Source organism: Mobula hypostoma, chromosome 9 (genome assembly GCF_963921235.1).
Source record: "Mobula hypostoma chromosome 9, sMobHyp1.1, whole genome shotgun sequence".
Lineage (NCBI taxonomy): Eukaryota > Metazoa > Chordata > Chondrichthyes > Myliobatiformes > Myliobatidae > Mobula > Mobula hypostoma.
The window spans coordinates 55,557,449-55,572,100 of NC_086105.1; the positions used below are offsets into that span (position 1 = coordinate 55,557,449).

The 14,652-nt window shown below is 40.1% G+C and overlaps 1 protein-coding gene across 1 annotated transcript in view; it reads left to right on the plus strand.

The window, feature by feature from the left end:
• The window catches only part of kdm5a (lysine demethylase 5A), a 168,753-nt gene that overhangs the window by 55,533 nt on the left and 98,568 nt on the right, over positions 1 to 14,652 (plus strand). Inside the window, exons 9-10 of the mRNA XM_063058334.1 lie at positions 7,070 to 7,189; positions 12,145 to 12,303. Coding sequence (XP_062914404.1) covers positions 7,070 to 7,189; positions 12,145 to 12,303 — 279 coding nt within the window. The remainder of the gene's footprint in view (positions 1 to 7,069; positions 7,190 to 12,144; positions 12,304 to 14,652) is intronic.

The following is a 14,652-nucleotide window of genomic DNA, read 5'->3' on the forward strand; positions in this document are numbered from 1 at the left end:
GGTCAAAGATTAGATTTTGGCTCTAAGATCGATATTGAAATTTCTTTCGTATATGGATTAGGTCTAGCAGTTACTGTAGGATATTTTTCTATTATTCCTCGCACCCCCCCTGCCCCCCCCCCCAACCTCTGTTTACCTACTCTGAAGTTGCCAGCTCCTAATGTTGTCTGGTTTCAAAGATGCCACTGGGTTTAAGGTTAAGGCAGAGCATGGACAGTGAAGACTGCTCCTGTTTGCATGGAATAAACTTGGTGACTTCTTAATCTAAACCTAAGATTTTAGAATATACAGTACAGTATCTTCAGCACATTGTTGTGCCGGACCTTTTAACCAACTTCTAGATTGCCAGTGAAAGTGGAGTTGGAACTTAACATTCTAGTTTCAATTTAATTTAATTCTGTTAACCTGAGTTAAATTTGGGTTAAGTATGAATGGATGTTTTCTCTGAACTTTAGCCAAGATGTGACTGAACAGCAGAGGGAAGAATTTAATATTGACAGATGAGATCTTGATCAAGCAACATGGAACTTCACTCATGACAAACCTGAACTTTATTGCACAACACAAAGGGAGTTTTATGTATGGTTGGATATGCATTTATTGGAGCAATGTTGGGAATTTTATTCAGGAATAGTTGTACTTGATGGAGCAGCATGAAGAGCTATCACACGGGTTGATAACATTTGGAGTGACATGGGTAATATTCACATCAGATAATGGAGAAATTATACTTCATGCCATTGCAGCCCTGTGCATTGATAGTCTGACAGCTTCCTTTGTTTTAGCAATAGTGCATCTAATGTAGAAAATGTAATTGGATATGGAGATGTCAAAACTTTCCAAAGAAAATTCATGTTTGTAAAGAACAGAATGCATTGCCTCACTGCACCATGCCATCTCCAGTGATGCTTTGTAATAAGTCCCACTGCTGTGATCTTTCAATATAACAATGTAAATCGCATTGATCTACTTCTCTTTTGTCACCTCTTCAATTCTCTTCTGTCACAGATCACAACAGAGTGCAAGAATAATGCTCCTAACTCAATTGTAATTGGTATAGAATGCAAAATGAAGCCTAATTTTGCAGTGTCTCTGAATGGTTGCAACATTCAAGCAGTCTGTTCTGGTATTTTAATAAGACGCGTCAGCACTGAGAACAAGAACTGGGCCTCGGCAACAACCAGTTCTGGAAAGACTTACCTATGCGGAATGATTGCTGAGAAAGATCCAGATGTAAACACTGCCTGTCAACTAAATAAGTTTAGCTGATGAAAGTCAATAATATTCAGCAAAAATTGGAATTACAGGCAGTTCCCAGGTTATGAAGAAGTTCTGTTCCTAAGTCCGTCTTTAAGTCTGATTTGTATGCAAGTCAGAACAAGTACATCTGGTATTATTTAGCGTCAGATGTTTCGTCATTTTCGTCAAATGTTTGTCTTAGTATATAGTATATATTTTACCTTTCTATGCATATAAAACACTTAAGAAACGTATGTATTTCAATAATTAAACCACTGTGTTGCTTAGTAATAATTGTAGCTTTCATCGGGGCAGGGCCTTTCACGTGCTCCGTTATTCTCACCTTATCCTTCAGAATTGTTCCGATCATTGACCAACTGTAGCCTAACGCTTTTCCAATGACCAATGGCGTTTCACCTCTTTCCAATCACTTTATTTTTTCCACTTTGTTTTCAATCGTGATCGTTTTCTGTCAACTGAACAATAACACTGCGGCAGCCGCGGGTGGCGGGTCCTGAGGTCCACCTGCACTGAGACAGATTAAATGGGACAAGTGGGGGCGGTGCTGATTGGAAAAATGGGGGGGAGGGGGTCAGGGTGAATCTTGCTAAGAAAAATTTCAGCCAAATACAAAGTTACACACTCAACATGGTGTTAATGGCAACTTGATCGGACTTAAAATGGCAGACGGTGTTCTCCTTCCTCGAGCTGACGAATTTTTAATATAATAGGCTTTATGGCAGGCCGTTCGTAAGTACAAGTTGTTCGTAAGTTGGATGTTTGTAACTCAGGGAATAACTGTATTGCGTTCTGGGCCCTTGTGTGGTAGGAGTAGTTTATGCATAAAATGGATTGTAATTCCAAGGCTAACATCAGATAAAAGGTATTAAACTATACACAACTAACATGGCAACCCAGTGATTTGGGGAGCCACATGGTTAACATGATGCTATTACAGCTCAGGCATCAGTGTTCAAAGTTTAATTCCAGGTCCTCTTTTTAAAAAAAAGTTAGTATGTTCTTCCTGTATGCATGTAAGTTTCCTCCCAAAGTCTGAGGGTTAATAGATTAATTGGTCATTGTAAATTATCCTGTGATTATGCTAGGGTGAAAAAGGGTTAGTGGTTGGTGCAGCTCAATGGGCCAGAAGGGCCTCTTCCATGCTGTATCTCTAAATAACTAAAATAATTTTGCCAGGTTCTGTTTTAATTATTGTAATCAGCCTTCCTTGTATTTAAGACCTTAATTTCTGAACCATCTATAGCAATCTGGAAACTTGAAGAATTATGATCACGTTCCTCAAAATACTGGTTTTATTTATCCATCCAAAACAGTTTTGCGTCCTTTTCCTCAAATCAGTGCTTTATCCTTGCTAATTAGTTAAAACTTTTCTCAGCACCCTGTTTCTTCCTCCCCAAACCATCCTTAAGAGTGGCAGAAGCTTTGTGTGTCTGGTACAATCTCTCAACGTAATCATGTACATTTTGTTTATTATGTGGCTCAACTGTCTTAACAGTTGTTTAATACTTGAGTTTCTTTAATTCTGAGCCAGTAGGAACTTTACCCCATTTTGTCTGTTGCTTTTCATCTTTCCTGCTAAAATGTATCATTGAACACAATGACAGCTTAAAAAATGTCATTCATCTGTCTACTTAACTTTATTTCTCTGAGGTTCCCAGGTGTAGTTGTTATTTAATTAGTAGTTTAATATTATTTGTATATTCAAGTCCAGGTTGTTATTTTATCAGAAAGACTGCTGATACATGCATCAACCTCTGGAGGACACTCCTGCACCTCTCCATTCTGGAAAAACAATTATTTGTGTGAACAAACTGTTGAATGCAACACTGCTATAGTCTTTTGGCTCCAGTGAGCTATCTGACAGCACTGTTCCTGCCAGTTGGCTTCCTTCACTGTTACACTTGCTCTCCCTCACTGTCTTTCCCACATTTGGTTCCAGGCAACTCATTCCCTGTTGGTTCTTCAATGCTGTTCCCATCAACTATGCCCCATTTACTGTCTGAAATACACAGCTCCAGGAAATCATTTCCATATAACTGTCAACCTCCACAGGATCTCTGAGGGTTTATGCCTCTTTTTCTGCTCACTCACTGTTTTCTCAGTCATTTCCCACTGACTTTTTCTATCCTTTCTCTCACTTTACCTTCATGCTGCCTGCCCTTCAGTCTTTTTCTATCCAATGTTATATGCTGGTTTCCCCCTTCTGTTTTTCTTCTTTATGTTGTTCCAACTCTCATAATTGCTCTACTGCTACCTGCAGCCTACTCCCCCACCACTTTCTTTGATCCATCAGTTTTCCTTGTTGCCTCGTCTGCAGTGCTTTGAAGCAAGATTTATGAATGATATTCATGTATTAGGAGCTGTTTTGGGAAGGATGATGCCTAGAATGGCCGAGTTGTCTTATGAGTTAAGGTTGACCCTGTATTGCTGGAGTTTAGAAGATGGAGAGGATTGATTGAAACATGAGATTCTGAGGGGTCATGCAGAAATTCTTTCCTCTTGAAATCTAGAACAAAATGTAATTGTTAAAATAAGGGGCTGCCTAAGACATAAGGCAAATCTTTTTTTGGGCTTAGGAGTTTTTAATAATGTCCCTTTGAGTCCATGCAAACATCCTTCCTCACTCTCCCACTCCCCTCTCCCCAAATTAAAAAAAGATTAAAATAATTGGCACATTTCTTTTGGGGGTGGAGGTAGGGTGAGATTTAAGGTTGCAGAAAGCTTCCATATAAAAAGATAACTGTGAATAGGTCTTGCTGTTCTGTATGTAGTAATCTGTGCATCTTTGTTGTGTGTGTTACTTTGAGATGGTTATCTGAATACACACTTGAAGGATTAATACAAATATACACAAGGACAATGTTTTGCCATATCGTTGTGTAGTGCCCTGGTTAAGATTTCTACTGCTGTGTTGTGAGGTATTTTCTTTAAGCAGTTTCTGTAAAAGCAGTGTGTCCTGCTGGCAAGAGTGTTTTGGTTCCGCCAAAGTTAAGGAGCTATGTTGTCCAACTTAGGAATGTTGTGTCAGCCAATCAGGCTTGTGGGATGGGTGAGAAGGTTCTGGAGAGCTGGGCGGGAAGGGATTTCTGAAGGACAGTGGTTTAGTTTGGAGTTTTCTGGCAGGAGTTGCGGGGAGAAGAGCACCGGCGAAGACGCCTAGAGGATCCCATCCGAAGGAGAGACCCTATTTCAAGGAGTACTTCGTGAGATGAAGGATTCCTAGAAGGGAAGTTCTACACGTGGTTGGTGATGAGAGTTCACACCATGAGTAAAGTGATACACCCAGCTACTGCTGAAATGAGCTCCAACGTTTGTGTACATTTAGACTGGTTTAACTGTAATTGGCCCTTTTGAAATTTTTCTTTCTCTGTTAACTGATAAAGTTGAAAATTGGTAAATATACTTTCATAACTTTATGTTGGTGTACGATCTGTAGTTTTTGGGCTACTGATACCTGTGTTTGGCCAGTATTTACACAGCAATCGCTCACTCAAATCGAAGTTCCTTTAATCGGACCATCCCATCATTCCTGTTTGATTGAATCCCAATTCATACCAGCCCTAAATGTTTATTGCTTATGGAAGATGGTCGCCTCACCGCTGAGTCATATGGCTGTTAACAGAGTTCGCTTATGAGCTATGTTGGTGTACGAGTCCCGGTGAGAGGGTTACAATTGCTAACCCTGCGGGAGAGAAAATTATGGTTTATTTTGTGAATATCAATTGCTTCTTCAACAATAGATCCTGCTGCCTTTTCTTTGTTGCAATTTATGTGAGAGTTTATGCACATTTTTTATTATAATTTCAGGCTCCCTGCCTTGGCAGGGCTGGGGAATCCTGAAATTTTGAACATCAAGAATCCCAAGTCTGCCAAATGTATAACAGACTCAGCAGAGGCAACTAACTACTTGCAACAAATGCTTGCTAGCTTTACCACAGAAGCCTTTATGGGCAGTGTTACTAACATGAAGTATTTTTGGCAATCTTTGAGCCTGTTAACTTTTGGGGTTCAAATGTACTTGATATTTGTACAGTCTAGGCACTGATGTTTGTAATTGCTATCTCAAGGCTTAGTGACCTTCATAGATTTTGGCTTTCATTGTCCCAAAATAGAACTTGTGGGAGAGAGTGTGGGTTGTCTTAAATGTCATAAAAATCAAAATGCTTGTGCCCCACATACTACCTTTCATTCTCTCATGCTGAATTGAGCCATAGTCTTTATGGATTCTGTCACTTGAGCTTCTCCTTTCATCCTTCAGAAAGTTTATCTCATTTATTTGGTAGCAGTACAGTTTTTTCTTTCAATTCTGGCAGTAGTCCTAGAGTCAGTCATTTCAACAAATACTACTTCAATTTTGATCTCTATGGAAGCATGCCATGTGGTAAAGAGGCTGTGCTGGTTTGCATTTTGGAGATCATTTTTCATGCAGTTAATAAGTTCTTATTTCCTTCTCCACATCCTTAATCTGAAAAACATGAACAGAACAAAAGAAACCTCCCCCCCGCACCACCACTTCATGATCCTATTTCCTCCCAACTTTCTGTTACTTAGTATGGTGATTTGGGCTTGCTCTTCAAGCTTTAATACTGAGTTAGCAGAGTTGGGCATCAAGTGTCATCCAGGTGAAACCTGACCATTTGGAGTTGTAATTGGTCAGCGCATGCTACCAAATAGGTCATTAGGCTCTCAGCCTTTTCACTGATTGGGGTTCCTGAGAATTACACAGTACCCTTTTGTGGATTGATTGAGATTTTGATGCTTGGCAGCTTTGATTAATCGTTTATGAACAGTTTGGTCTCTTGTTTAATGATAAATATGAAGGGAAGTTGTCCAGATTGAAATATGACACAAAAAGACAAGCAATCTCTTGTATAAATCTCTCAGTATTGTTAACTTGTAGATTGAGTTTGCTGGTGCTGATTAACGTTATAGATAACCCTATTATTTTGAAATAGATGTTAAATATTAAGTAATCATGACTTGTCTTGATGTGCTATTTTTTTGCTCATGTACATTGATTCTTTGCATAATTTTTGAAATGAATTGTATACAAACTATTTCAGGGTAATTATCTTTATATCGATCAGACAGACAAATAATAACACTCAATTAAACACAAGCAGTGAGTGTCTCATCGGTGGGTAATGGTCCCCAGCAAATTGTTAGGTTTCTATGTTGGTCGTGTACGGTTGACTATCTTTTGTTGATGTTAACCTTGGAATTATATCGTTATGTAAAAATTACCCTTGCCGCACAAGGATGCAGAGCACAATACTTTGTGCTTTCGCTGCACATTGTTGACTTGCACAAGCCAACCTTAGTTAGTTGACAGGCTGCATTTACTGCTTCTGATTATCCTTGATCTTTTAAAGCAATCATTCCTCATTGCTAACTCTTTTGAGAACAGGTTGTTTCTGAGGCCCTTCTCTTGTGCCTTATTCAAACATATGTTTCAACATATAGTTATAGATCACAATAAAAATGTCAAAAATGTGCTTATCTTTAGAAGTAAGGTTAATGTCATTAGATTTTATCTTCTAAGATCCCAGGACATTAGATATACTCTATGATCCCAAGATATTGTCTTGAGTTTGGATCTCTGCTGCTCGTCATTTTATGGTCAGATATAGTGCAACTTTATAAAGAATTGTCTTCAGATATATATATTTGGACGTAAGGGGTAAAAGTATCTGAAGTGAATATAAACTGTCTTTTGAAGTTTTACTGGATTTCTTTTCTCCACTCCTCTCTCCCCACTACCCCCCCCCTCCACCCCCCACCTGCACATCTCTCTTCTCTGCAATCACAGGCATGCAGTAAGCCACCAGAGGCATTTGGCTTTGAGCAGGCAGTCAGGGAGTACACTCTCCAGAGCTTTGGTGAGATGGCAGATAACTTCAAGTCAGATTACTTCAACATGCCAGTACATGTAAGTATGTTTGCTAACGCTTAACTGCTTCTGGTGTGGAATCAGTTCAATCAGATCAGGATTGTTTTGTGTGTTATAAGCAAACTCAAAATCTTCCCACAGCACATTGCTGTTATTCTTAGTAGAATAAGATAATTATGATTTATTAATACTTAACTAAGTGCAAACTAGCATATAGATTAGAAATAAAAATTTTAATGCTGATATATAGACCAAGTCCCTATTATGGACAAATGAACTATTTCCTCCTCATTCTCTTGTTGAGCATAGGCTGTATTAGTACTTCTAGGCCAATACCACTGTGCTTGAGCAAGGAATTTAGGAAAGGAACCACTGAATTAATTTATAGAGCCAAGGAGCACTACACCACAGAAATAGGCTCTTCGGCTGATCTAGTCTGTGCTGACCTATTTTTCTGCCCAGTCCCATCTACCTGTACCTAGATTATAGCCCTCCATATGCCTCTCATCTATTTTAAACTTAAATGTTATTAAAACCACATCCAGCACCTCTGCTAGCAGCTCATTCTACACTTGCACCATCCTCTGGGTAAAGAAGTTCCCCCTTGGGTTCCCCTTAAATATCTCACGTTTCACTTTAAACCTATGACATCTTGGTCTGGTCCCCCCCAGCCTAAGGGGGGAAAACCTGCAAGTATATACCCTGTCTGTGCGCCTCATAATTTCTGAGATTTCCCTTCATTCTTCAACACTCGCCTAACCTATTCAACCTTTAGCTATAACTCAGGTTCTCAATTCCTGCCAACATCCTTGTGAATTTAATCTACACTCTTTCAATTTTAGTTATTTGTTTTGTATATAATTAATTCATTCTTCCCCTCCCTTAGTTCCCAAATCTACAAAATTCCATGTGGAAACAGTATGACCTTGAAGTCTTGGGTTTAAAAGCACTACTAACACGGGCACAGTTAAAGATGCTGAAAAATAATTGAAATTATTAGTAAAAGGGATTTTCAATTCAGAGCAAAAGCTCTTCAAATTTCTTTGGCTTTTGCAAAGCTTCACTCCTCGCACCACTTTATATGTCTCTGTGCAGCCAGTAGGAGCACCTTCATAGAAACAGATTGTGTCAGGATTGATGGTGCAGAAAGTAAATGCATGTTTGTATGTACTGCAGCTATTGAGAAATGGAAGGGTTGACTCGACACCAGGTAGAAAATGGCTCAAGGTGCAAGTTCTCTAATATAAGACTGAGCAAATTAAGCAGTATCTGTGGAGAGCTGATGTTTAATCATTTCTGATGAAAGGTCATGCCTCTGAAATATGAACTGTTTTGCTCTCTACAGCATCTGTGAATCTGCTGGATATTTCTCGCAGTTTCTGTTCTAACCCTGTTTCCAGTAATTGTAGTGTTACTGTCTCAGATTTTCCCGAATTCTGATCTGCATTGCAGAAATGATGACATTTCCCATGGGGAATGGAAGGAGGTAGGCATGAGGTTGGTTTAGATTTAATTAAACCAGTAAATAGTAACTGAGTATGTCTAAAGTGGCCTTATTTTTTCAGTCATGTGTTCAAGCTATGTGTGTTCTGGATGGCAATAATGTTTTTGTGGAGACTTTCTGATTCTTGTATTTGCTAGTTAAACCTACACTGTAGTTTTAAGCTGTATAATTCAAGTGTGTAGTAAAGATCGATTTTATCATAGAAATAGAAAATGGGGAAATAAACAATCAATGGTTTGGGTTAATGACCCTTCAGTACAAAAAGCCAACAATAATGTATGATCGTATGATCCATGATAGGATATTTTATAAATGCTTTCTGATTATTTTTAATTGGAGAAGAATGTCAGCTTATCAAACGAAGTATTCCATGGGACTTTTAATTATCGAAACAAGTTTGTAGATCTTAATATTTCAAAATTCTGCTTCAAGTACTCCTCCAGGTGGTAAATTTGTTGCAGTCTTTGCTGAGATGTCCATCACACAGTGTCACTGCCAGGCTTCTTTGCAGCTGCGTTTATCGCTCTCTTTTTGTAAATTCTCTCCTCATCGTCCCTCTGTGCCCTCGGTACATATTGTGCCCATCTATCTTTTTGCCCCTTGTGAACACTGTTTAGTCACTCTGCCTTACCTGTATGCCTCCAAAACTTCAACCCATCATAAGTACAATGTACAAACATGGCCCTTTACCTTTGATATTCTCAAGCACACTGTACCTCCCATTGTCTCTTCCCCCACCCCCCCCCACTGTATCAATCATTGTATGCCTGTGGCCACATGTAGTAATTGAGATCTTTCTATTTCAATCCACCATGGGATTGGAGGTGTATGGAGGACTATTGTTCAGGTGCAGGTTGATGGGACTAGGCAGAATAATATGACTTTGATACCCTGAAGCCTTTGTCGTGGCAACGGAGACTGAGTAGATGATTACATCCCCCCCCCCCACCCCCACCAACCAAAGGATGCTGCACTTTATCACTCCAGGCTTCCTGCCTTATGGAGATTTCACATTCTCTGTGTGAGCACCTGGGTTCTTTCTCTGAGTGCATCCCAAGGACATGCTGGTTGGTATGTTAATTGGATATTCTAAATTGTCCCTAACGTGCAGGTGGAGATGGAGAGTCAAGGTGAAGTTGAAGGGTGTGTGTGAGAGACTAGATTATAACGAAACAAGTGGAGAACAGGGACTGATGTGATTACTCTGGGAACCAACAGAGATTCAAAGCAAGTTGCCATTTGGCTCCATGTCAAGAACAAATACAAGGATGTTTGTGGTCATGTAGATTTGGAGCCATGTGTTGTGCTGTTCTAATTCTTCCGCCACGGTGTTGATGTTGGGAATTTCTATGGGGTTGGAAGGAGAAATTGTGAAGGATGGGAGAGTTCTCCCATTCAGTATCTGTAGTAACCGCAGAAATATCATTGTATGGTGTTTCTGAGGAGAAATAATGGAAAAATTCTGGTCTGTATCTTTGAAATGGAACTCTGTCAGTTCAAAGTAATTGCTTTGTCATTTGGATCTATAAATTTCTAAATGCACTGGTGGGTGGAATATTTGTTTTTGGCACTTTGCGGCTCTATTTCAGAAGAGATCTTTAATCTTTTTGTTAATCTATTTGTAAACTTCCTAGGTTAAGTTTAGAAAACTTGGTCTCTAAGGTGGTGGTGGTGAGGGTGTGGGGTTGGTAAAGATAACGTGTATGGCAAGGCAAAAATTTGATGTACAAGGCAAAAAGAAACTCTACATGTTCAGACTTTTCACTAACATGATTTAGAGAGAATTAAAACAGAACATTTTCCATGGTCAGAAAGGGGTTGAGTCTTGGCTAGTGGAGAAGTGCTTTGGTACGTTTGTAATAATTCAAATTCAATTTCAGTTACAATTAAGTTCACATTTAGTTTGGCAGAGTTCAAAAATTGGGCAAGATAAGGGGGAAGAGATGTAAAAGGGACCCAGGAGGTAACTTCTTTACACAGATGGTATTGAGTACCTGGAATGAACTGCCAGAGGATGTAGTTGATACAGTTACAGCATTTAAGAGGTATTTGGAGGGCAGAGGCTTGCAGACAACTGAATTTAGAAGGATGAAGGGGTATTTCATTGAAACCTTTGGAATGTTTAAAGACGTAGACAGAGTAGATATGGAAAGGATGGGAGAGTCTAGGACAAGAGGGCACAGCCTCAGGGTAGAGGGGTGTCTATTTAAAACAGGGATGCGGAGAAATTTCTTCAGCCAGAGGGTGGTGAATTTATGGAATCTGTTACTACAGGCAGCTGTGGAGGCCTGGTCTTTGGTTGTATTTAAGTCTGAGATTGATGGTTCTTGATTGGACATGGCATCAAAGGTTATGGAGAGAAGTCCGGGGAGTGGGGCTGAGGAGGGGAAGAAAAGGATCAGCCATGATTGAATTTCAATTGGCCTAATGGCCTAATTCTGCTCCTATGTCTTACAGTCTGTGGTCTAACTAGGAGGATACTGTGGTCAGCGTGGACTGATGGGCCAAAAGACTTGTTTCTGTGCTGTATTACTCTGTGCAAAGTACAGGATATTTTAAAGGTTTTGTATAGGGATTTGAGTCTATTAAATCATCATTGCTGTCAAATCACTTGGACTAATGAAGTCGAAGAGCATTTTCAAACAAATTCTGCTGTCAAACACAAATCCACAAGTAGGTTCTTTGCAGTTTAAATTGGCTTACTGTTTGGTATCCATCTGAGTGTTGTTATTCTTGAACATCTCTACTTGATTTACATGGCTAGATGTATCAATACCTGGTAACGAAGAGTATGATTTATTAATCTGACCGTTCTTTGTCTCACCACCAAGAAGCTGTGCTTCACTAATATCTATCACATGCACCTTTACCTTCTTGATGTCAGACATCCTCAGAACCACATGTGCATCCTGTCCATCTCTGCTGACTGTCCCTCCCAGCAATCCATCTCAGCATATGTTACTCCATCCCTTATCACATCTCCTTTGCTTGATCTTCATCTTTCCTCTTACAATAGCCTCTCTCGTGTGTGTTGTACCTAGTCCTCTTAACTCCCTGATGGGTACATACCCTCCCTGTGTAGTCTTTGAGTCAGTCAGTCACTCCTAGATTCGCCTCCCATCTACACTGAGACCATGCACCTCATCATCTTTGAGCATAGATGTCTTCCTGCAGCCACCAAGTAGGCCTTTCCTTTCCTTCCCAGTTCTCCTCAGCATTTTGTACTTGCAAACCCTGAAACGCGTTACTCTTACTAATGTCATTATTCTGTCCTTTCCCTACCCACAATGTTTTGTGTTGTTCCCTCCATTATTTCTGTCATTCTCATCATTTCTCCTTTCTTTGTCACCCGGAATGTGTGTCGCACAGCTTGGTTTGCTCTTGCTTCTGACCTACTGCCTGCTCACTCTGATCCAGGCACTGTCTTGCTCTGACCCTGTTGTGCTCCTTCACTCTGGCCTTATGCTTGTCTTTCTCCCTTCTTATGCAGATGGTCCCAACAGAGCTAGTGGAGAAGGAATTCTGGCGACTTGTCAGTAGCATTGAGGAGGATGTTATTGTGGAGTATGGTGCTGACATCACATCAAAGGAATTTGGCAGTGGATTCCCAGTCAAGGAGACCAAAAGGAGGCTGCTTCCTGAAGAGGAGGTGAGACTTTGTTGTTCTTCCACTTTCTCCATTTGCATCACATTAACAAATATCAACTTCCCAAAAGAAAAAATGCACCTCCAGAACAAGATTGAATTGTGCTGATTTCTTCAGTGCTGTGTTGGAGAAACAATTCAACCTGGAGTACCTTTCAGTTGCTACTGTCTCCAAATTGCACCTCACCAATTGTGAAATGTTCTGAGCATTTGCCATTTGTTGCAGAAGCACACATGGTATAATTCAGTTTGCATACATTGTCAACATAAATCAAAGCTCCCGTCTCCATTATGTAACAACTTTTAGTGCATTATGCACAAGGCTACCCAAATTCCTTTGAACATTAGCATCTTGCGGGGATCTCTCACCATTTAAAAAATACTTCGCTTTCTTTTGTTTTGATATGCTTGATCACAGTAATATTCCATTTATCCTGTCCTTCCCCAGTAACTGAGGCTGTTTAAATCTCCCTGAAGCCTTTTTATGTCTTTCTCAAACCCACATTGCTATCTAGCTTTGTATCTTCAGCAGACTTGGAGATATTATATCTGTTCAGCTCATCTGAACCATTGATATAGAATGTTAACAATTGGTGACCCAGGATTCATCTATGCAGCACTTGGTTGCTCATAGCCTTCCAACCCAAGAAAATAATTTTTCTATTTTTCTCTATATCCATTAACTAATCTTCAATCCATCTCTATATGTTACCAACAGTTATGTGCCTTTGTGTTGAATAATCTGTGCAACATCGTATCAGAGATCTTCTGAATATCCAGATAGGAATGCTATCTACTCTCCTAGTTAAAATCTCAGAAAGCATTTAAATAGATTTGTCAGACTTTATGGAAATTTAATTTCCATTTCATTTGATACTATCAAGTCTTTTGTTCCCATTCCTTAAATCAGAAATTTGGAAGTTGATAAACTTCTGTTCACTCCGTTGTCACATACTTCATAGATTATCAGGCCCAGGGGATTCATTGCAAGTTCAGTACCATTAATTTCACCAATACCAGTTTTCACTATTTCTAATTTCTTTAAGCACCATCTTTACCCCATACCTTAGTGCTGACATTTTTGGGAGGGTTTCCCATACGGACAGGAACAAGGTGGTTGTTTAACTTTTCTGTCATTTCTCTATTCCCAATATAATTTCTCCTGTATGCCTGTAAGGGATCCAAATCAACTCTTGTTTGTTCTGTTTTTTGTACAGGTCTATGTAAGCTCTTATTTGCTGCCTTGATATTGTATTTAGTGTCTATTTCCTTATCAATGCCTTGGAGGTTCTTTGCCGAATTCAGAATTTTTTCCATACTCATAGGCATACTGTTTTGGCAATGTAAGAGTTTGTTCCTTTATTTGAATACTGTCCTAATTCCTGTAAGTCATAGCTGGACTATTTTTCCTTTTGCAATATAAGGCTTAATATTTCTTGTAAACCATATTACAACTCCAGGATGGTATATTGTCATGCTTGCAGAGAACTCTGAAGATTACTAGCCAGTGTTCATCTTTTTGTATTTCAAAATCAGACATTTATAACACGGGTAATTGTTCAATGAACCCTAATGGTTGGACAACTACCAAGCCCACCTTCCAGCAGTTTATCTATAGACCTATATGTCATGGCCCTTCAGGTCCAGTACTGTGCAAAAGTCTTGGGTTTCTGTGGCAGAGGAGTGTGGGGTGGGGGTGGGGGGGTGGCATGGGTGTAGACACACCCAGCCCTGAGATGCCAGGCAATGTTATTTGATTCCAAGCAATTGGTTTATTGATCATTACAGAATGTTTCTCTGGTGCTTCCCGCTCTCTCCACTCTCCCTTCCCTTTTCACAACCATGATTTCCCTTTCCTGCCTTCTTCCCACTCTCAGTCCACAATGGAGCCATTTCAGAAGCAAGTTTATAATCACTTACATATGTCATGAATTTTTTTTGTGGCAGCAATACAGTGCAATGCATAAAATTACAGTACTGTACAAAAGTCTTGGTCCCCCTCCCCCTCCCCCTCCCCCTCCCCCTCCCCCTCCCCCTCCCCCTCCCCCTCCCCCTCCCCCTCCCCCTCCCCCTCCCCCTCCCCCTCCCCCTCCCCCTCCCCCTCCCCCTCCCCCTCCCCCTCCCCCTCCCCCTCCCCCTCCCCCTCCCCCTCCCCCTCCCGTGTATACTCTAGTATTTTCAAAATATGCCACCACTATCTTGTACGGCTGTGAGTTCAAGATCCCCCGACCTTTCCATCTTTCTACTGCATCTATTAATTTAAATGTTCCCCTGAATTTTGACCTATTTTAAGGGAAATAAAAGTCTCCTATTTAGTCCATTTGTGTGCTTCATAATTTTATGCACCTCCATT